Source organism: Saccoglossus kowalevskii, chromosome 11, assembly GCF_978046115.1.
Source record: "Saccoglossus kowalevskii chromosome 11, keSacKowa6.1, whole genome shotgun sequence".
Classification (NCBI taxonomy): Eukaryota; Metazoa; Hemichordata; class Enteropneusta; family Harrimaniidae; genus Saccoglossus; species Saccoglossus kowalevskii.
The window spans coordinates 11,923,629-11,948,423 of NC_140651.1; the positions used below are offsets into that span (position 1 = coordinate 11,923,629).

Genomic DNA, 24,795 nt, shown 5'->3' on the forward strand with positions numbered 1-24,795 from the left:
TACTGTGTCTGTAGTACATATCATTCTTAGTAATCCTACTGATACACAAAATGTTGATTGAAATTTGTGAAAAGCATAAATGATGAAAATTGATGATACAACCACCTTTTGGAATAAGCATATTGCATCCTTTTATAAGGATTTTATATGACTTGAATTATTTATCATACTATTAATCAATAAAAACACAATTATGAAAATGAATTTGTGACACAAGAAAAATAAAAGGTTTGGCCCATTTTTTTCATTTTTTTTTTTGCGGAGTTTTTAGCTTATTTTATTTCCAGAATTTTGATTTTGCACTTGTTGATGTCATGGAAACATGATTACACAGCAGTGGGGACGAACAAACTGTGTAAACGTTTCTGTGAAATATCAACATCATACATGTAGCAGCATAGCAAAATCTGCCAGGTCACATGTCAACCACACACGACTAACAGTGGACGCTGGTATACATGATTTCAAAACTATCCTATTAATAACTGAAGTGTAGCATTATACATATTGAAGCTGTTGGTTATTTTGGACAATTTTGTTTGGAAAGGTTTTATGAGCTGCTGCGACAATGCGAGTCCATCCCTAAAGGTGGTTGTGTTAACATTTTATGTAGACAATGTATTTTGCATGATTGTATTATATACTTTGCCTTAGAACCTGTATCAAACACAATACGGCTCAGTGACCACTGCCTTTCAATTAATAACAGTTATAATATCAACATTTGATTATTTCTGTTGTTTTCTATTCTAATGTAGACATTAGGGAGGCTCAGGAATCTGCTTACAGCAGGCTGCAAGATGAGAAGAGAGATGCAAACAATGAGAGCATGGACTACAGAGATTACGAATCAACCAGAGACACTACAGACTTTGCTAAAACTAGCCAGGACACAGATAAGGACAGTGAATTTGGTCAACACGGAATGACTAGAACCACTGTTAGTACACACAAAAACAGAAGTGGTGTCATAGTAGAGAGTAGAGGTTTTGATCTGATGCCGTCTAACCAGTTTGATGTCACCTCTGCTAATGAGTCTAGAGGGTTTGACTTGATGCCTGCACCTGAAGCAGAACAAAATCGCGGTTTTGATTTGTCACCTGCCGTTGATGATAGCCGTGGATTTGACCTGACTCCTGTTCCTGCTGTCCGAGTTAATCGAAGTTCAGCTTATGGGGAAAGTGTTGATTCACATTCTGTCGACCCAAGGATTGTATCTCTCACTGAAGTAAGATGTTTTCCGACACATACATGTAACAATACCATAGTATTGAGTGCATTCCATTGTTTTTTGGGTTTTTTTGGTTTGTCACAATGACAATGTTCATGTGTGTGTGTGTTTAAATGAGAACCGATACTATAAATGGGGGCAAAATGTCTACCGCAATTAGTATGCTAATCTGAACCAACCATCGTGGCGGGAGCTCCGGGAAATGTGCCATGTACGGTGTTTAGAGATCAAGTTGTGATTCCAAATATATTTCTACGGGGGCATGAGTATGTATTCTAGCAATTACACTCGTGTGGTTGGACAGGTAAAAATCACAAGTTTAAAATGGCGGCTAATGTATGCAAAATGCCTGTCAATCACAGCGAGCATAATAAGCATTCATTTACTGAGTGGACAGAGGCAGAGTTAATTACCCATGAGCACTTAGTACAATCCAATGTTAGTTTTTGTGTATGGTTTTTTTATTTTCTAAATTAATAATATAATTTACTCTAAAATGCTCATTGAATATAGTTATCATAAATAGATTTTTAATAATAGTACTCTCCTGGATTACACAAGTGCGTCATGGGAATGTATCATGGCAACATCAGAATTGTTTGTGTGTTTATTTAATATGTTAAGATATGATTGTATTATGTTTATCACAGTGACATGGCAATCTCAGACTGAGTAACAATAATTACTACCGGATTCTGCCGTAAATTCGCCCAGGGCTGTTAAACGGCAGTTCGGGTTTTTAGAAAAAATAAATTGGGACCAAGAAACCGCCTAGGGCAATTTTTTCGGCAGTTTTTTAAAGTACTATTTTAATCTTTTCTGATGCCTAAAAGTTTCGCCGTAGTCAAATCAAGAGTATTGATGTGTATTGTGACTAGCGTGAAGGGGTTAGCTTCGTTTCGACAATGAGTTGTTATCGCTGTAAATAATGTTAAATTATTCTTCAAATGCTCAGTTTATCTTTTGAAAACAACTATTTTTTTATTTAAAAACAAATCATGCCGCTTTCCCATCAAAATCCAAGCCAAAAGATCGTACAACAACATCGGCAAATCTCTTCCATGCTGGGTTCAATAACATTAACATATTTAAATGTATTATAATGGTAATTTGAACACGTTGGCATCATCCATTGTTTTCATTGGTTAATTATCGATTTGACCTGTCATGTCAGGTCATAACATGGCGGATATTCATTTCTAGAGCATCAAGCGTTAAAAATGCGATCGGAATCATTCGCTTACCATGAAATAAGTTGAAATTTATTTGCATTTCATAACAATTCAACGAATTTATTTTTTGCACGTTATTAGAATCATTACTAGGTAATAATCAACAATTGTAAAACACAGCATGACCGGATTGCGCTACCACGATCATTCGCTACTAAGCAATGCAGTTGTGTTCGTTGCTATTTGAAACTTCTTTTAGAATATACTTTCGTTACTAATAAAATTAAACAAAATAATTGTATTTGGCGCGCGATGTTCGTTAATGCGATTTTATTGGAGAAAGATGCGCTGTCTACTTATTAATCCAGCTAGGAAAAAATGTATACAATTTTAGTTTTGGGTGGTCCAACTGCCGGTGTTGAAAGTCGGCGTAGGTGGATTTTTCAATGAAAATATAAGCCCCCTAAAAATATTTGATGATAATTTTTTGAACATTTTAACCCCAAATAAGGGCCCACCAGCCATGAAACCGCCCAGGGCGATCTTTCGGATGGGCGAATTTACGGCAGAATCCGGTACTATCGTAAAATCTGTATTAGAAGCCGCATCTCTAATATGAGTCGCACCCATTCATTTTGAGCAATTGATTACCAAACATTCACAATTTCTCACACATGTAGATGCTCTAATTGAAGCTGCATCCCTTCTGTTGCATTGTACCATTTTAATAGAAGCCGCAGCTTCTAATACAGATTTTAAGATGTTATTTCAGTTGATAACTACAGTATCAGGGGTTTCATTAAGAGCCGGCCACCTGCCATATGGCCTGCTACAAGCCGGTCGCACTGCCGAGAGCCTTTTCATTTTTTTTGGCTTGTTGTAACAGGATGATGGCGGCCTGCTATTAAATGCATTTGTGAAACCCCTGAGTATACAAATGGAGGTACCACATTTGTACATCTGTGACACAAAAAGTCTCATACATGTGCATGCCTACAGTACCAGTAGTGTTTATTTAATCCCCTGTTGTCTATGTTGTGTGCGCTTTGTATTTGCCTTTTATTTTGTATTCAAATATAATTTCTAAAACTTTATAAACAGTATGCTTTCCACATTTAATCTGGAAACCAAATTTATTCTATAAAGAGGAAAGCTTCTTGTGTATGCAAACCAAAAAATTCCTTTGGCACTTTTGGTGGTACTTAAAGTTTACCAAGATAATCATTTGGAAAACTTGACCCTCAGGTGTCGCTGGCATGTGTAATGTCTAATCCTATTGTGTGTATTGAATGCACACCAATCTTTTGTTTATTATTATTCATGTACGTATTTATCTGCGATGTAATCCCCCTTGACCTTTTTTCTACCCTTGTCAACTTTTGTCCTCTTCACAAAATATATGTATTCATGTGCAAAATCTACTTATCTTCCTAAAAATAATCTTCAAATTTAATTTCAAAATCACTGTTCAGTATACCCCCTTCTGTTTTGTTCAAGTTCAACATGGTGTTCTGAAAAAAGTACAGAAAATCATAAGAGAATTTGGGATGTGATAAAAAGGATTTGAGGCACAGCTCTGTAATCACTGGGATTGCACCAATGCATTGTGGGAAATATTTTCTGAATGGCCCATGCTTTGTTTGCATTGTCTGCATTAGAAAGATGTTTTATTACCAACAGTTTAGATTAGAACATTGATTTGATAAAACTAGTGATTGACAGTTATTTTGAAGACTTGCATGGAAGTTTAAAACTTTCAACTTTCAAGCAAGAACTGTGCTTAAGGAGCCATTTCGTAGGGCACTCAAAAATGGTGTCCTGTTTGCTACGTGGTCTATGATTTCAATGCAAAACAAAATAGTATACAAAACATTGCCAAAAAGAATCATCTTGCATCAATCTGTGGGATTCCACCATGTAATTGCAGACACTCGTATTTACACTGTTAATTTGTTTGCCATTGTAATGTAAATTGACTATTAGATTTATAGCAACCTGTTTGTTATTTCTTTACTCCAATTATGATACTCACTGAATACGTTCTGTTTTCCTAGGATAAAGTAAAGAAACCAAACAATCGAACAATAAAACTACCTCCAAGTGCTGGTAGATCAAAAGCTACTAAAATACCAACTAAACAAGGTAAATTTTGCTAATACTATGTGGATGTACCTTTGAATTATTACTGTAAATTAGTGTATTTTATTACAGAGAAATTTACTCTGGAAGAACCATGAATCTCAGGTACACAAAATATTGTGTTTTCAATCTCCAACTTAATCCTGAGCGGTTATGTGTAAAACAGGATTCTCTACAGATACCAATGTTGCGCTCCAAGTTTGCAAATATGTGAAATATCGCTTTCAGAACAATCTAAACACAAAAAAATAAGTCAAGCATGTTTGCTGTTCATCTCCAAGTATAATTTGCGAATGCATCTTTAACCTTTTCACCACCAGACTTTCTCAGCCAAATTTTTATTCTTCAATATTTTTGGAAATGAACCCTAATTTTGGAGCCAACTAATAAAATTTTGGTCAGTTTTCAGTTTTTACTCAAAAAATTTGGCTATTTCTGTCTTTCTGAAGGAAAGTGCGGACCATAAATGGATTGTTTTGTGAATTTGTAATCAAAAGAGGGAACTAGTGGTGAAAAGGTTGAAGGGCTGTGGTCACCGCACCACATTACAATTGATATGGGATGGTATTCAATGTGAAAGTTTTTTCCGGAAAATGTGAGTGCATACTGTGCAGTGATGATCACACTTTAATGTAATCTCCATGCAATTCTGAATAACACTTTTTTTCATAATTGAATATTCAGTTAGGAAAGATGCTGCCAAGAAAGAATCAAAAAAGAAAGAAGTGAAAAGAGATGTTCAGAAAGACAAATACAAACATGTGAAAAGTTCAGATTACGGTACCAAGAAAGGTTGGTCACCGGCTGATACAACACAACGCAAGATCAAAGGTCAGTATAAATACGAGCATGCTGATTGGCTAATTACAGGAGGGATTATCAGTAATTGGTTAATTTGTGGCGGGTGGGAAAACTACTGTTACCGACCATGTGTACAGCTTTGTAAAAGACTTATTTTCATAACTTTATCTTGCAGGCACTGAGACTATCTCACTAGAACCCAAACCTAAGGATACACAGCTGGTAGCATCAGTAGAATCGTTTGCACAGTATATTAAACATCATTTTGCTGCCGATAAAAGTAGTGATAAATTGAAACATATCCCAGTAAGTATTAAATTTATGCCAGGATACATTGAATAGAAAAAAAAAAACACTATTCTCCTTATTTGGAAATTACCGATACATGACATTATTTCTGTGCAGTATTGGGCTTCATCAACCCAAAATTTGTACGTTAAATTGGGGAACGAAAAATTATGCAACATATCTGGTGTTATGGAAGATATATTAAAATAAAAATTTAATACAAATAGGGCTCTTTACATGAAGAATGTATTGACTTGAAATAATTTGTTATTATCATCTGAGTATTTCCGCTTTAAGCATTCAATTTTGCAGTGAAGTGATGTGCACAGTATCCTGTGTAGAATCATCCTGGACGGCACTGTAGGTTATTGACTCCTGTGTGCGAAGCACAAAAAGAGTCTTTGCAGTTAGTGTGTCTGTCTGTGTGTCTGTGTGTGAGTGTGTGTGTGTGTCTGTTCCACTGCTATCTGAAGAACCATACATCGTTTTTTGATGAAACTTGGTGCATAGATGCTCTGGGCCAATGCGCAGATTTGATTAGGTTTTGGTAAAAAGCCATGCATCTTAATTACCTAATTTGCATGATAATTAGCTGATTTTTAGCTCTTCCATGACTGTTCCACTGATATCTAAAGAACTACTCATTGGATTTTGATGAAACTTGGCACATAGATGCTCTGAACTAATGTGCAGATTTGATTAGTTTTGGGTAAAAATCTGTGCAATATTAATCACCTAATTTGCATAATGATTGATCAATTTTTTGCTTTTCCACTGATATCTCGAGTACTAATCATCATATTTCAATAAAACTTGGTACATAGATATCATAGAACACTGCACAGACCTGATAGTTTTTAGGGTAATATCAGTACATATTAATTACCTAATTTGCATAATTAATTAATTTTCAGCTTTTGATATTTCAAGTAGTAATCATCACATTTCAATAAAACTTGGTACATAGATATCATAGAACACTGCACAGACCTGATAGTTTTTAGGGTAATATCAGTACATATTAATTACCTAATTTGCATAATTAATTAATTTTCAGCTTTTGATATTTCAAGTAGTAATCATCACATTTCAATGAAACTTGGTACATAGATGTCATAGGACACTCCACAGACCTGATAGTTTTGAGTGTAATATCAGTACATATTAATTAGCTAATTTGCATAATTAATTAATTTTCAGCTTTTGATATTTCAAGTAGTAATCATCACATTTCAATGAAACTTGGTACATAGTTACTTAAGGACTGTGTAGAGACCTGATTAGTTTTGGGGTAAATATTTGTGCATATTAATTACCTAATTTGCATAATTAGTTTTTTTTTTCATGAATGTTCCACTGATATATGAAGAACCACTAATTGGATTTCAATGAAACTTTTATAGAGTATTCATCATCACATTTCAATGAACCTAGGACTAAGCAGAGACCCAATTAGTTTTTGGTAAATATTTATGCTTATTAATCACCTAATTAAAATAATTAACACTGATATCTCAATTACTGATCATCACATTTGAATAAAATTTGGTACATAAATGCTTTAGGACAATAGACAGTCCTGATTAATTTTGGGTTGAAATTTGTTCATATTAATTCTCTAATAATAATTCATAGTTTTTTTGTTCTAATCACATTTCAATGAAACTTGGTACATAGATATTACATTACGCAGGCCTTATTAGTTTTACACTCAAATCAGTTACCTGATTTACATAATTAGTTTTCAGCTATTCCATCAATATCTCAAGTACAAGTAATTTTGAATTAATTTTTAATGTGTCTTCAATACTCTCAGCACACGGGAGTTCTTTCTAAGCTTTCTTTGATTTATTATTGTTTTTGCCAATATAAATGTACCTACCAAAGCTGGACTGTTTTTGTAAATGTCAAAAAGTTTACCAACCTAAAACTGTCATGTATGCAAACTGAATGCATACTTTGCAGTATTCTTGATAGATAAAATTATAAGTATTCATCATCGCAAGCTAATGTGTACAAAACATGAAGCAAAAAGTTAGGGAAAATGAGAATTATTTTATACATGGAAAACAAAAATTATTTTATACATGCATGCTTGTTCCCATGGTAACTATTCACCAGGCCACTAATGGGTGTACTCAAAATGACTGAATTCATGGCTTGAAGAACTATACTGTATGTTTGTTACTTGGAAATTACCTTTCTTAGTAAGGTAGAGGGCAGTATATAGATGTATAATAACATTATATAATCTTTCTTTTCACAGAGTGAAGAAGAGACAATAATCAAGAAGCCGTTGGACTCACAAATACAACAGTTATCTCGTGAGAGGGCGCTGTTGTCAGAGGTACAAGACTGGCAAGGCCAGTGGAAAGAAGAGCGCAGACAGAATCAGAAATTGAGAGCTGAGATTTTGTCTCTTCAGCGGCAACATGAGAGGGACTTGGAAGAGATGCGATTACAGCATGAAAATGATGTATTCAGAATAAAACAAGAAAACATGATTCTTGTTGCAAAGGTTTGTCATATAGTTGGAGAAAAATTGTTTAAATCGCCATTTTAAATATGCTGCTGTTTCACTTTTCTCACCAGAACTGTGAAATCCTCTAAGCATTGATATGAGTTACGTCATTGTTACTCCATGATTATACATTAAGTTGTTTTATTTCAGACAAATAAATTCATAATCATAAACTAGAATTGCAATAGACATATTTATAATATTGAAATAATTAAGCAGTGTCTATTACATTGTAGTATATTTGCCTGGGATTCATAACAAATAACTGAAAAGTCCCAACAAAGTAATGCATGTGGGGTTGAAAATATATCTTGTCCATATTTTAATCTGTTTCATGCTTTCTCTAGTGCTGTCTGTTTTTACTATCTTGTAGTCATGACCAATGCTGCTGATTACCACATTGCCTTCTGACTCTTCCCATTGATTTTATTGTGTGGCTTCTGCAGGCTGTGTGTTAACGAGAGTGCAATGAATGAAATTGATAATAAGTAAAAAAAGGTTTTAATATTATACTGGGTAGTCTGTCTTTCACAGATTACAATCAACTAAAAATCTAGACATTTACATCTCTACAAGTCTGCAGTGAAAAATTAAACTAACTGTGAAATATTTTATTTTAAGCTGGAGTTAATTTTCGCTGAATAGACTGTTTGGGCATTTTGTATGGAATTTATTTTCACTGATTTTTGAGAAGTTGAATTTAAAATATAGGAAAAAAGGTATATTCGCTGGATTTTATTTTCACTGAATCATTCCTTCAGTGAAAATAGCTTAATTCCAAGCAAAAATAAAGTATTCCACAGTAGTTTTGTTCAACTAGTTATTTTACTGTCTTAATACTGAATACTGATTTCCCTGTCAAAATGTTTTTGTAACTATAACATGAAGCTGTTCTTGAACCAGTAGCTACTTTAATACATGTACATACCTTTTTGACTCCCATGTGCGAAGCACAAAATGGGAGTCTTTGCAGTTAGTGTGTCTGTATGTGTGTGTGTATGTGTGTATGTGTGTATGTGTGTATGTGTGTATGTGTGTGTGTGTGTATGTGTGTCCGACTGTTCCACTGCTATCTCAAGAACCATACATCGGTTTTTGATGAAACTTGGTGCATAGATGCTCTGGGCCAATGCGCAGATTTGATTAGGTTTTGGTAAAAATCCATGCTCGTTAATTACCTAATTTGCATGATAATTAGCTAATTTTTAGCTGTTCTATGACTGTTCCACTGATATCTAAAGAACCACTCATTGGATTTTGATGAAACTTGGTAAATAGATGCTCTGAACATATGCGCAGATTTGATTAATTTTTGGTAAAAATCCGTGCATATTAATTACCTAATTTGCATGATAATTAGCTATTTTTTAGTGGTTCCATGACTGTTCCACTGATATCTAAACAACCACTCATTGGATTTTGATGAAACTTGGTACATAGATGCTCTGAACTAATGCTAGGTTTTGATTAGTTTTTGGTAATAATCCGTGGATACTAATTACCTAATTTGCATAATGATTAGTCAATTTTCGGTTTTTCCACTGATATCTCAAGTACTAATCATCACATTTCAATGAAACTTGGTACATAGATGTCATACGACACTGCACAGACCCGATAGTTTTTATGGTAATATCAGTACATATTAATTACCTAATTTGCATAATTAATTAATTTTCAGCATTTGATATAAGTAGTTAGCATTACATTTCAATGAAACATGGTACTTACATACTCAAGGACTATGCAGAGATTGATTGTTTTCGATAAATATTTGTGCATATTAATCACCTAATTTGCATAATTAGTTAATTTTCAGCTTTTCCACGGGTATCTCAAGTACTAATCATCGCATTTCAATGAAACTTGGTACATAGATCCTTTAGGACTATGCAGAGACCTGATTAGTTTTAGGGTAAATAATTGTGCATATTAATTACCTAATTTGCATAATTAATTTTCAGCTTTTCTACTGATATCTAAAGTACTAATCATCACGTTTCAATGAATCTAGAATTATGCAGACCCAATTAGTTTCCGGTAAATATTTGTGCATATTAATCACCTAATTTGCATAATTAACCAACTTTCACACTGATATCTCAGGTACTATACATCACATATCAATGAATGTACATGGATGCTGTAGGACAATAGACAGACCTGAATAATTGTGGGTTAAAATCTGTACATATTAATTACCTAATTTGCCTAATTAACCAATTTTAAGCTTTCACACTGATATCTAAAGTACCGTAAAGACTCCAAAATTTCGACCGGTTTTAAATAATTGGTGTTAGATATATGACGTGTTTTTAGAGTCAAAATTAAGGTGCATTTTCGGACGGTCGAATTTTTCAGAATAGAAATCAGCAAATGAAAAAATGGGGATGATAGACAGTGTGCTTCATTAGTTTTTAAAAAATGCAATGTCCGTCAATTGACGTAAACTTCCTCATGTTTCACGGTAAAAGCAAAGGTCGTGGCCGAGTTGTAACTCAAAATCTAAACAAAGTCATCAATCAGTGAGTATTATGACAAGCAAAACAAAACATCAAGACGCGGAGAAGAGGTCAGCACAAAACTAATAGGTCAAAAGACAAAGCTGTCTCGCACTACCTAGAAAAACTTGCGAATGTTCGAAGTACAGGTACCCATTGGACAAAAGATGCATGGAAGTTTAGCAAACTATCTCCCCGACCCAGTGCAATGTATCCGGTTAGAATCAAAGCTCACGTGTCCCTTATTTGAGGGACCAAATTCTGCCGTAAATTCGCCCTTGGATTAAAAAATAAAATGGGATTTAAGAAATAAAATGGGACTTTTAAGGTGTATTTTGGCGTCATTTTTCGGACATTTCAATTAATCCTGCCGGCTAAAATAGAGTCTAAGTTTTACCGTAGTCATTGACGTTTGGCTATTCAAGAGTACACGTGTATGATTTTTATCGTGACTAGCGTGAGCGGGTAAGCTTCCTTTCGAGAATGAGCTGTTATCACTGTGAACAATGTTAAATTATTCTTCAGATGACCAGTTTATTTTTTAAAAACAACTAATTTTTTTATTTAAAAAAAATCATGCCGTTTTCGCATCAAAATCCAAGCCAAAATATCGTACTACAACATCAATCTCTTCCGCATTGCGTTCAATAACATTAACATATTTAAATAAGCTATGGTAATTTGAACACGTTGGCATCATCCAGCTTTTTGATTGGTTAATTAGCGATTTGACCTATTTGACCTAAGAGAACATGGCGGATATCCTACAGCATCAAACGTTTATACGAGACCGGAATCATTCGCTTACGATGAAACTAAGTTGACTTTTATTTGTATTTCATAACCATTCAACAAATTTATTTTGTGTACATTATTATAATCACTACTGAGTACAGTAATAATCAACAATTCAGAAACGCAGCATGCCGAGATTTTTGTGTTCGTTTTTATTTGAAACTTCGTTTATTTAGAATATATTTTCGTTACCAATAAAATAAAAATCTCTCAGTCAATCAGAAACCCGGATTCATGTCTTCGAGGAAGGTCCCGTTTGAACGCTCACACCGGTTTTTTTTCGTTTGGGGGAAAACTAAAACTGGTCGAAATTTTCGAATAAGAATGAGTCGGCAATTTCTAGTGGAGTTGAAAATTTGGAGGTAAATAAAACACCGAAACCCGGCAAATAAATAGGCGGTCGATTTTTAGAAGGGTCGAAAATTTGGAGTTTTCACGGTACTAATTATTCCATTTCAATGAAACTTAGTACAAAGATGCTCTAGGACAATGTACAAACCTAATTAGTTTGGGGTAAAAATCTGTTCATATTAATTCCCTAATAAGCATAATAATTCATAATTTTTTGGTTCTAATCACATTTCAATTAAACTTGGAGACATAGATTTTCTGTTACATTGCGCAGACCTCATTAGTTTTACACTCAAATCTGGTCATATTAATTTTCTGATTTGCATAATTAGTTTTCAGCTAAGTAATTTCGAATTATATTTAATGTGTCTCCAATACTCTCAGCACATGGGAGTTCTTTCTAAGCTTTCTTTGATTCTAACTATTGTTGAAATGTTTTTTTTTTTTTAAATATTACAGTTGAGTAATGATGAGGATGGTGGCAAGGCTCGTAGCGAAATCAAGACAAAATTAGCTGATGTGAAAGACAGCGCAGAGAAAGTGAAACTGATGGAAAAAGAAATGCAAAATCAAGAGATTTTATTGGAAGGTTACCATCAGGTGAGTACGTTTAAAATAAACTACAAAAGATAAACTTGAATTGTGCTTTTGTCTTTGATATAATTTTGATATAGTAGCTGACTTGTATATATGTATATTTTAAAATATTTTGTGATTTATTTAATAATTTTATAACAGGAAAACAAGAGACTCTACAAAGAAATACAAGAATTCAAAACTGAAAATAAAGAGGAAGAATCCAAATGGAAATCAGAAAACCAGAAATTCAAAACTGAAATAAGCAATCTCAGGTAAACATTGATCATACACTGGTATAAACCCATGATATTTTTTCTTCGTTGGCTGTCAATTTTTTTTTTTTATCACCAGTACCTGAAATAATATAACATCATGTGGTTGTGTATTTGTCACATGCATAATTGTTCACAAAACTGAGCAATTTATTGCTAGATCAAGTGAATTAGAAGTATATTTTTGCTGTATCTTAAAGCGAGAGGGTCGTCATCTGTGCATGCGTGGGAATTGAGTCCCAAGCGACGATAACAAACAACACACGCTAAAAACACAAAGGCTCATGGTAGACACTTGTTTGTAAACAATGACACGCTATGGCCATCTGACGCATGTGCAGGTGATGACTTCCCCACTTTAGTTATTCCCTTCATCTTATAAAATTGATAAATTTATCAGATTTCTCACCAATAAGTCATAGACAATTTTCTTACAGATTTCTTACAAATAAGTACCGTAAAAGCTGCATCCCTAATAGAAGTCACATCTATTCTTTTTGTACAACTGAAAACGAAAATTTCACAATTAGTAGTAGTAGAAATTGATCAGAGATATCAACTATGTGTACTCAATATAATTTCAATATGAAATTTTCTCACTTAATATTTAGGGAACAAATTGAAGAAAAGGAGAGACAGTTAAAGAATAAAGGCATCATCACTGGTGTACAGAAAGAGATAGCTGCAGGTACCGGTACAGCAGTCATGGGGGCTGGTAAAATAGCACACCTACAAGCTGAAGTACAAGAAGCACAGGTATGTATGGTAGTTTACTTTTCAACCATTCTTGATATAAGTAAAACTTGTATATTTGTACGATGACTAAATGTTTATTGTGTTGCCTAGGTGACAGAAATTGAACTCAAGCAGAGGATGAAGGCACTGGAAGGTTCCAAGTCTGAGTTGGAGAGATATATCGATGTTTTAGTGAAAGAAAAGAAAGATGCAGAGCAGAGATTAGTGTCAGCAATGGAAAGAAAAGACACTGAAATTCAAGTATGTTTTAATTGACATTTAGTTACAATTCAGTTGATCACAGGTTTGAATAATAATTACATACCAGTAATATACTCACTGCTGCTGTATAGTTGTATTGTTGGTCTATTTTAACACCTTTTCAGACATTCTTGTCTCGAAATAGGGGATATATATCGATCTCAAAAGTGTTTTATTAAGTCTTGTCCATACACACATTTGTATGTCTGTTTGACGGCATCCCTAGAATAAAAAATTTAACGCATATCAATTAACATTTTATGCATGTAAAGTTGTTTTTGGATTTGATCAACTTGTACTGATTAGTGCCCATTATTTTTCACCGCTTCACCAACCCCAAAAAGTTTGGCCTATCAACTAAACTAATGAGTGGATCAAGGCTTAACAGCATTTAATTTCTATATTGCATAATAGCTAATTTTTAAAATAAACTTCGTCATTTTGTCACATAGGCAGTGCAAAATCAACATGAAAAAGACACTGAAGCACTGCATAAAAAACTGAAATGGTACGCAGAGAACCAGGATTTGTTGGACAAAGACGCACAGGCCCTGAAAGATAAAGATGATGATATCAAACGATTGAAAGAACAGATTGAAGAAATTCAACAACAGAAAGAGGTGAAGTTATCTGTTTGGTTGAATGATATTACATACATTTGAATTTAATATCATAATCTTGATTGTGATTGGTTCATCATTGTGTATAGATTTTGATTTGATTTGATTAAATAATAATATGATGGAATATGTTGTATATCAACTTAAATAATTTTATCAACTTCAGGAAAAAAAGAAACTGAATGAAAATCAGAGAAGAGCCAAGGAAAGAGCAGCGGATGCAAAAAAAATACAAGATTTGGAAAGACAGGTAAACTATGTTAAGTTATTGTTATTACGAATTTGTCATGGCAGTTCATGCTGCCACTGTACTGTCCAAGTGCATACATATATTCATAATAAACTTAAGACTGAATCAAATGACTTTGAAAAAGAATTTGAAAAAAGAGGTGGTATTCACATATCTGATAACCCAGTACGTGTCCCTTAGTTGTATCTATAATAAGGAGATTGAAAACGTCTGATACAAATTCAAACCCCTTCTTTTGCATGTTTTTCCCCAGTGGACAGTTTCTTTTGTTTTCAGTGTTAGATGTTTGTAGAATTATGTAATGCAACATTTCAGGAAAGATACCATGCATAGGTGCCAAATAGTTTAGCCTTAGTGGCTTCCAACTTGTTCAACCACTTCGCAAATAGCGCAGAATAAAAAAATCACAAAATTTGTCAGATTGTATAGAAATTCGAAAAATACAAGCAATACGTTTTCCCATGTTTAATCTACATCTGTGGACTCGAAGACATGTTTTCAATTTTTGTAGATTAATGTATGGTCTGAAATTACTCTGAGCCATGGGTGGCAAAATTATTGTACCCGTATGTTAATGGAAGCACAGGACTTTTGGAACATCGTATATTTATGTGTTTTTCTTTCAGTGAAGCCAAAATTATAAATAAAAATATTATTATATGATCTTTAGGTTAAAGAGATGGAGAATATTTTAAGACGTAGAAATCCCAACTCCTTACCAGCGATGATCTTTGCGGCTGCTACAGCACCCTCAGATGTTACGCATACAACCAGTAAGACAAAAGCCACAGTTTTCCTTGAAGAAAGAATCCAAAAGTTAGAAAAAGAAGCTGATGAGAGGGAGCAAGAAGCCAAGAGAAGTCTGAGAACCATGGAACAAAAATATAATGCCATGAAGGTCTGTTTTCATCTCTCTGAATTCAAATTACTGGCTAATATTACAACTCATGTTGCAAAAGACAATAAATACACTTGACACAACACCTTGCAATATCAATATCAATGGGTATGTAATTTATATGGTTCTGTACTGTAATTATTAATACGGAAAAATGATCTAAAAAATGCTGACCCTCTGAAAGTTATAACCAACTCTTTCACACTCTTCATCTAAAAACAACATTTGTGTTGTTTTTTTATATATATAAACTTTTCAAATTTTAGAATTTATAATGGCGATAAGTTTGTTTTTGTGAAAATCGGTCAACACCAAAAATAGAGAATTGCTATTTAATAATTTAATAAAGTCTCTGGTGACTCCTGTCTCATTTGCATGTTTACTGTATACCAATGTAATAGTTGAATTTCACTCAAAGTATAAAATTAACATCTAAACAAAAAAGTTCTACATCTTGAGAATAGTGAACTGAATGTGTCTTAATGTAATTGATGTTTATTTCAGTTGAAGTATGAAGAACGCATCAGTTCACTGGAGAAAGAACTGAATAGTTTCAAAAGACCAGATCACAGTTCAGAGCATCCACACTCACACATGGTTGCGGTTGAGAAAGAACTGAAGAGTGTTAGAGAAAGGTATCAAAGGGAAGTGGACGACCTGAAAGAAAAACTAGATTTCTTACAGAGGAATAGCAAGACGAAGATTACAGGTAAAATTAAAATGGTGGCTGGGTTTGTAACAATTCAGTGCTAAGGATGCATATAACGTTGCAACAGTTTTCTTAGAACATTCAGTTCAAGGTCAAAACTGAAATTGTGAATGAAGTATTTTCTTATTTGAAGGACACCAAAAGCCATAAAATAAAATACTTTATTTTAATGGAAATTGCCAAAGAAAATACCTAGTTAAAGCTTGGTATATCTCAGTTTTGTTCTCATTGGTCTGCGTAACAGTCAGTCGCCATCTTTGTTTACATCGCATGCATGTGTGGTGTGGTGACCACCACCTTTTAAATTCAAAATTATGGTGATTGAAATATTTAAGTAACAATCAGGACTTCATTTCCAATACATACAAATGTAGAACCCTTAATATTATCAGTTATCTTTCACAAGCGAATTAAGAGACACATTTTTATTTCAAGGTCACCTATGTTATTATGTTTCAGGTGACAGTCAACCACAGGAGAAGATCATAGAATCCTTACAAGATGATGTCAGAATTAGAGACGAAGAGTTATTAAAACTGAGATTAAAATGTCAACAGTTAGAAGTGGATTATATGAATGCAGGTAATGATGTCATATCTCAGCAAATGCATTCTGAGCAGCCACAATGTTTGTGTTTTTTAAGATATTAATGAGCCTGTGAAATGCTGTGAAAAATTCTCTAGGTTTGATACAAGTTGGGAAGCTAGTTAAATTTATTAAAAATATTTGATGAGTACTCCTTACCTCTGGCTTGTTGGTATAGTATTTAACAGCTGTAGTATTAAAAAAATGTGGTTTATAATTCCATTGTTTTATATAGATTGTTGAGCATAAGATATATCATACTATTTGCTTGTAAAAATTAAGATTTCTCGCTTCTCAATGTCGTGAACTGTCAACTGATACAAAATTATTTATAAATTATTTTACTCTGTACTCCAGGCATATCCAACTTAGGAGAAACAAAGCACTATACACCTAGAAACTTTGCTGGGAAACATATATCAGATGTAATGGATGAGAATGCAAGGCTTAGACAGCAGGTAAGTGTGTCTTCCTCTCTGTTAGTTTCAGTGTGCATTACGTCTATATTGTATCATACTGTTAATCATAATATCATTGTTTGGTGTGCTCAATAAAAAAAATTATCTGCATTATTTTGCCAAATGATTTTGCTGCAAATACGTATTGTTTTTTTTTTTAGTATTTTACATATTTGTATATCTCAAATCTGTAACGAATATATAAGTTACTGATTTTTTTAGTTTGCAGAAGAGGTCTTGTATGTAGTGAAACCTCTGAAATCAAACACCAGCTGAGATAACTGTTGTTTTGAGTTTATTAAATGTGACGTTTATCTACTGTAGGTTGAAAGGACGTCATTTGAAATTGATCAGCAAAGAGTCCATGTACAAAAGTCGATAGCGGAGGCAGAAAGTGCAGTTAGAAAATCCAAAGAAGAAGCAGAAGATAAGGTTTGTATAATCCAACGAATATTTGGTGTGTCTGCAAAATATTTATAAAAATAAGTTCTAAATTGGAACATTTGTAAGTTTGTTGTTCAAGCTGCATTCGTGTCAGATTACTTCAGTGATCATTTGAAAGTATTCTCATGATGCATAGTTACCGACTTGTATATGGGATATACAAGTCCAGTAAATCTTTTCAGAATTTCACAGTTCTTTAAATTAAACATTCAAGTCATGGTGTGATAGACAGATATTTGAAAAAGTGATTTAGCCCTCACTACTAACTATGATAAACAAAATGGCAGATTTGATAACTTGCTCAGACATGAAATAAACATGGCACATGGTTTATTTACTGGTAACAGGGAGCACAGTGGGCTTTCTGTAAATCAGGTCGTGATTACATATGCCTAGTGTGTCAGATGTTTGAAAAGATAAGATAAAAATAGCATAAATGGTTAACTTTTTCTCATTCTTTAGATATCTCTGATAAGGTTAAACCATGAAGCTGAACTGCAAAGAATTATATTGGAGCATTCTTCAAAGCTGGGCGATAGTAATGTATCACGACTTACATGTCAGCTTAATGCACAAGAGGTGAGTGATATATCCATCATGTTCTAATGAACTTAATATCTAATGAAAATCATTCCCCACTAAAATTCTATGTATCAGTTCCTTACAATAAATGACTTTTTGCTTTTGATAGCAATATCACCTTTAGCCATCTTGTCTCAATGCTGTGTGTTTAAGACTACAACTTAGTGACCTACTTAAATGATTAACCACTTAATTGCATTCTTGGGAGAAACCATGACCTTTTTAGCTCCGCTGTCGACTTTGTCGAGCGGAGCTTATCATATGAGTGATTGTCGTCCGTCGTCGTCGTCCGTCGTCGTCCGTGTCAATGTTTTACTTTTTCGACTTCTTCTTGAAAACTACAAGCCTGAATGCTTTGATACTTGGTGTATATGTACCTTGGGTAGACCTCTCTCAGATTTGTTCATTTCATGATGATATCTTCAATTCTCTAATTTTGGTGAATATTTTTGTCATTTTAGTAAAAAGTGATATTTTCGACTTCTTGTTGAAAACCGCAAGTGCAATTGCTTTGATATTACATATATAGGTACTACATTTGGACCTCTCTCAGATTTGTTCATTTTGTAATGATATCTTTAATTCTCTAATTTTGGTGAATATTTTTGTCATTTTTGGTAAAAAGTGATATTTTCGACTTCTTGTTGAAAACCGCAAGTCCAATTGCTTTGATATTACATATATAGGTACTACATGTGGACCTCTCTCAGATTTGTTCATTTTGTAATGATATCTTTAATTCTCTAATTTTGGTGAATATTTTTGTAATTTTTGGTAAAAAGTGATATTTTCGACTTCTTGTTGAAAACCGCAAGTCCAATTGCTTTGATATTACATATATAGGTACTACATGTGGACCTCTCTCAGATTTGTTCATTTTGTAATGATATCTTTAATTCTCTAATTTCGGTGAATATTTTTGTAATTTTTGGTAAAAAGTGATATTTTCGACTTCTTGTTGAAAACCGCAAGTCCAATTGCTTTGATATTACATATATAGGTACTACATGTGGACCTCTCTCAGATTTGTTCATTTCATGATGATATCTTTAATTCTCTAATTTTGATGAATATTTTTGTAATTTTTGGTAAAAAGTGATATTTTCGACTTCTTGTTGAAAACCGCAAGTCCAATTGCTTTGATATATTATACATATAGGTACTACATGTGGACCTCTCTCAAATTTGTTCATTTTCTAATGATATCTTCTGTTCTTTAATTGCCATGTGCATTGCTAACAGCGGAGCTATCTCAGCCGACAGGCTGCTTGTTATTAGCTCTCCTGTCATCAAAGTGATATTAGTGATTAGTCTATCATTTGTCATTCCATCAACAATATTTTATTCAGTTTCCCTCTTCTTGAAAACTACCAGCCCAATTACTCTGATACTTGATATGTACCGATAGGTACCTTTGGTGGACCTCTGTTATATTTGTCATTTCGTAATTTTGTTTAATTCTCTGTGTTTAACAAATATTTCTGTCATTTTTAGTTATTTTCATCTTCTTCCTAAAAACTACCAGCTCAATTGCGCAGATACTTTGTGTATAATCACCTTCAGATTTGTTCATTTCATAATAAGACCTTCAATACTTAAGTCATTTTCGATAATGTTTGAATATTCAAATTCACCTCTCACAGAGACGGATTAGACACGATCAGTTGATGCTTGGAGTAATTTATACAATTTTTTTTCTGAAATGGCAAAGAAAAGTTTCAGGCAATCACCATCTGTGTAGGCTAATATTTCCAAATACAACACATTACATATATTCTTTTATTCTAATATAAGTGATTATTTTATCTTGCTAGGTTATGATAACTCATCTTAAGGAACAACTCAGTCATTATAAACAGGAAGCAGAAAGGTTGAAAGCTGCCGAGATCCGAGAGAGAGCATTACAACAGAACATTTATTTGTTATCAGATGAGTTAAAAGAAGCAAAGAAACATCACACGCCTGTGAGTACAATTCGTGTCAGCGCATCAACCTATTCATCTGTTGATGTGTTTGTGAATTGTATTTTTTCCATTGAGATGTTTGTTCATATATATGTTTTGCAAAATAAATAGTTCTTCAATTAATATCCATTGGTTTTGTTAAATAAAGACCGATACTAGATCTATGTGAAGTGTTCAGAGATCAAATTGGCACAAATCTCAAAAACGTGTCAAATACAGAAAATTAATCTTGCATATTTCCTTCATTGCAGGCCATGAAGCATTTTGAAGCCCTGCAATCCAAGATTGAAGGTCTTGAAAACAGGTAAGTTTCATTATTATTATTAACTTCTTCAAAAGGTGAATGGCAAATGTTCATGATTTATTCGTCACTGTAAAATTATTGACGATGGGCTGACGTAACACTTTTCAACTCCAGAGTGAAAGTGTATTTCGCTTTCACACACAGATAAAAATGCTTTAAAATTTGTGGGTGAGAATTTTATGATCTAAAATAAACATTTTGTTGTTTAAGTTTGTTGTATGACACTTGTACATGTATATACCACATTGGAATTAGCTACACATGCTTTTAATGAATTTGGCTCAGTTGGTACAACCTTGCATATCGTAAGGAAAGACTTATTGCTGAAATAGCTACATCTTGAATTGGATTCGAATTACACAAAATTTACTATGACTCGTGTGTCCCTGTGAAATGTTCACTGTACAAGAATATATGATTTTTCCACACTTGTAAAACTAATTTGTGAGAATTTGGGGTTTACAGTAAAATTACTGTAAGGTATTTGCTCTACTAGTATTTTGGTTTATACACACGTTTATTGTTGGTGCACTTCTAATAAAACAAATACAGTATTGTGGATTTGCTGGATCTTTAAATATAATTTAGTTGGATCATAAACACACCCCTGTCCATTTACATAAGCGCATAAGTAAATATGGTGTCAATGTTGCTTTCTTTTCTCATTGCAGACATGTAGTGCGAGAGCAAGAACTGAAGGGGATTGTTGAAAAAGCAAGCTTAGCAGCAACAGCACAGAAAGAGGAAGAGTTACAGTATTTTAAACAACAGCTTCGAGACAAGAACCTTGAATTACAGAAATTCCGAACTGAGCTAGACACTCTACTGCAAGTGATGGAAGAACTACAGCAACAAGGTGTCGTTATACATAGTCATCCACAGAAATCATTGACACATTATTAAACTCAGCCCCCCCCTCCTACCTTCAACAATAAATTGTATCACCCATCCATGGAAAAGCCAATAAGAACTATTGCTCAGAAAAACCAACCTCAATAGAATAAACCTTTAGTGTAAGAAGCACCGTCTAGTGACTTGTCACTTCAGTGACGTAGGTAGGTGAAAGGAAGGTCATTCGCAGCTGCTATCATTTTATCGTCATTTGTCATTCAAATACGTTTTTCAAGCAATTTGCTATGATAAGCAAAACTTACAATTTCTTTTGCCCATCTGTGTAATTTTTACAGTGCTTGTGGCTAGAGCGCATGACTCATTGAAAAGTCAGAGATTTCACAGAAACATACTAGGGATATTCACTGCCTTTATTTATCTCAAATAAAACTGAAACTGTAGAACATTTGAATAAAATTGAAACAAATCTCATAATAAATCACCAGTTTTTCGACATTTAAGTTTATGTATATCTGTAACAATTGCAATAGACTTTACTGAAATCATTCACTCTTGAATTGGGATTGCCATGAATGCAAGTCACCCATGTACCATTACTTACAACATTAGTAAGTTTTGATTTTATTATTAATCAATAATTTAATTGTCTGTAATTATTGTACATTGTATATATTAGTAATCAGTACTTAATAAATAAACCCTATTTATTTTATAAAAAAAAATACTTGTTTTCTCAGCATTCTTGTTTTGCATATAAAGTCGGGAACGGTTGCCAATTGATCTGCATGACAACATTATTCGATTGAGCTAATTCTTTCATCATTATAATTTAGAGTGTTTCTATCCCAATACAGTCATTTTCAAGAAGGTATGAATAATTTTATAATACAGTCATTTCGACTTCCATGTAAATGCATGTTTCACAGAATGTCGAGAACCATTCGTTATATTTCGTACATAGATGTACTGGAATGACTGACAGATCTGATTACTCAAAGGGTGGTGGCTGTCTTGCCGTGTCCTGTTCGATATCAGTCTCATAGCAATGTACACGACAAGTGTAAAATACCTTGTTTGTCTGCATGTATGAAACAGACCTTTGATACTGTACTGAGTAAACTTGATATTGGACACTCTTTCAGTTTAAGTTACATTCTGCCACTTTGGGCCCAACTTTAGCCATGGAAACTGTCAACTACCATTGTAACAACTATGAGTCTATATCACATGATGATGACAAGTTCTCAAGGGCAGAGTAATTAAAACTGCTCATCTCCAATCCTAGCCTTGCCGGCGTGATAATGAGTCGCCTTCAGAACTATAAACAGTGTAAGTCATTGTACTACCTGTGAATATTTGAACTTACCGACGTGATAATCCGTTGTATTCAGAAGTAAATGCAATGTAAGTCATTGTACTACGTGTGAATATTTGAACTTACCGGCGTGATAATCCGTTGTATTCAGAACAAAGCGCAGTGTAAGTCATTGTACTACGTGTGAATATTTGAACTTACCGGCGTGATAATCTGTTGTATTCAGAACTAAGCGCAGTGTAAGTCATTGTACTACCTGTGAATATTTGAACTTACCGGCGTGATAATCCGTTGTATTCAGAACTAAGCGCAGTGTAAGTCATTGTACTACCTGTGAATATTTGAACTTACCGGCGTGATAATCCGTTGTACTAAGAACTAAGCGCAGTGTAAGTCATTGTACTACGTGTGAATATTTGAACTTACCGACGTGATAATCTGTTGTATTCAAAACTAAACGCAATGCAAGTCATTGTACTACGTGTGAATATTTGAACTTACCGGCGTGATAATCCATTGTATTCAGAACTAAGCGCAGTGTAAGTAATTTTACTACCTGTGAATATTTGAACTTACCGGCATGATAATCCGTTGTATTCAGAACTAAGCGCAGTGTAAGTCATTGTACTACGTGTGAATATTTGAACTTACCGGCGTGATAATGAGCTGTGTTCAAAACTAAACGCAATATACGCTACTATTTTCATTACAAGCATATCATAATTATATTTATTGACTAATAAACCCACATTGCAAGAATTGCATGCTTATAATTATTTACTGTCAGTATTTAAGGTATTGAAGCAGGTTTGCTTTTTCTTTATCCAGACAGTCTTGGCTAGATAATGTTAAAATCGGCGACGAGATACTGTTTCCAAACAAGTTAAATGAAACCTGCCTCGTCTTACAATACTTTTTCTTCGAATGCGACTTCATTTCGAACTTGTAACCGTTGTGTGGCAAAACATTACGTCTAACAGAAATAGGAATAGTATTGAACTTCGCACGGTTCATTTCACCTGGGTCGCGAAAAACTATGCTTACATAACTGTATGACTATTGTCCTTTCCCCTTATCAATATTCCCTTAGGGGACAATCGAACACCAGCAAGCATCGATGTGGGGTGGGTGGGCATTTAGTCGTGATGCGATAGCTATTTTGTGGACGATAAACGGCACTTTCATAAAACGGACATTATCTCCGTTCTTTTATTTTACATTGGGCCAGTCAAAAATCCATGAAAATAAATTCCATACAAAATACGCGAAAAAATTCATCAGCAAAACTAAAGCTTTTTACAGTATTTTCATTAGTTACTGTACCGTACCGTGACTTTTACATAATTGGGTCGGAAATTAACACATATAAATGTGTGAATTTTTATTCATAATAACACCATAAATAAGGACCACCAAGCCAATTAATCTCATTCTGATCACAGCCAAGGTATATCCTAACTGCAGAATTTCTATCTCCTGATTTATATATCCTTATTACCTTATCGATTTTGATTTTGATTATATTTTCTCGTCACTGCTTTTTAGTTATCCGCGCATTTCTTTGTGTTTGATTTACTCGCGCATTTTTTAGCATTTGGTTCACTCCTGCATTTTTTAGTATTTGATTCACTCCCGCATGTTTTCGTATTTATATATCCTTATATTACTGGCGTATTTTTCCAAATTTAAATTACTCGCGCATTTTTTTTTTTAGTATTTGGTTCATTCGCGTAATTTTTCGCATTTGATTAACCAATACGATCATTATTATGTCAGAAGTTACAGATCCTTGTGTTGTATGTTCGCTACAAGTTCGTGGTCTGCAGCAAGCTTTGGCGTGTGACCGGTGTGATAGATGTCAGCACCACACATGCAACTCGGGTATAACTCAAGCATTCTACAGACAACTGAGGCGCCAAGAAGCAGAGGTATACTGGTTTTGTGCTGATTGTAAACGGTTACCATATGTGCGACTGTACAATGGTGATCACGATCAAGATGTACTCCCATCCGATCATGAAGACGAGACCACACCCGACAACACTCGAGACGAACCAATGATTTTAGACCGCGAAGACAACGACCACCATGAAGACGAGACCACACCCGACAGGACACCCGACAACACCCGAGACGAACCAATGTATTTAGACCACGACTCATTTAGT

General features: G+C 34.0%; 1 protein-coding gene across 1 annotated transcript in view; it reads left to right on the top strand.

Annotated features, from left to right (window-relative positions):
• LOC102804766 (centrosomal protein of 162 kDa-like) overlaps nucleotides 1–21,465 on the top strand; it is a 29,491-nt gene extending 8,026 nt beyond the window's left edge. The window contains exons 12-31 of the mRNA XM_085505761.1: nucleotides 759–1,228; nucleotides 4,458–4,545; nucleotides 5,227–5,373; nucleotides 5,519–5,649; nucleotides 7,898–8,149; nucleotides 12,259–12,399; nucleotides 12,538–12,650; nucleotides 13,262–13,406; nucleotides 13,497–13,646; nucleotides 14,099–14,266; nucleotides 14,433–14,516; nucleotides 15,187–15,414; nucleotides 15,919–16,123; nucleotides 16,583–16,705; nucleotides 17,066–17,166; nucleotides 17,491–17,598; nucleotides 18,073–18,189; nucleotides 20,007–20,156; nucleotides 20,408–20,460; nucleotides 21,132–21,465. Of these exons, the coding sequence (XP_085361887.1) occupies nucleotides 759–1,228; nucleotides 4,458–4,545; nucleotides 5,227–5,373; nucleotides 5,519–5,649; nucleotides 7,898–8,149; nucleotides 12,259–12,399; nucleotides 12,538–12,650; nucleotides 13,262–13,406; nucleotides 13,497–13,646; nucleotides 14,099–14,266; nucleotides 14,433–14,516; nucleotides 15,187–15,414; nucleotides 15,919–16,123; nucleotides 16,583–16,705; nucleotides 17,066–17,166; nucleotides 17,491–17,598; nucleotides 18,073–18,189; nucleotides 20,007–20,156; nucleotides 20,408–20,460; nucleotides 21,132–21,363 (3,206 nt within the window). The 3' untranslated portion in view covers nucleotides 21,364–21,465. The remainder of the gene's footprint in view (nucleotides 1–758; nucleotides 1,229–4,457; nucleotides 4,546–5,226; nucleotides 5,374–5,518; nucleotides 5,650–7,897; nucleotides 8,150–12,258; nucleotides 12,400–12,537; nucleotides 12,651–13,261; nucleotides 13,407–13,496; nucleotides 13,647–14,098; nucleotides 14,267–14,432; nucleotides 14,517–15,186; nucleotides 15,415–15,918; nucleotides 16,124–16,582; nucleotides 16,706–17,065; nucleotides 17,167–17,490; nucleotides 17,599–18,072; nucleotides 18,190–20,006; nucleotides 20,157–20,407; nucleotides 20,461–21,131) is intronic.
• The last annotated feature ends 3,330 nt before the right edge of the window (nucleotides 21,466–24,795 follow it).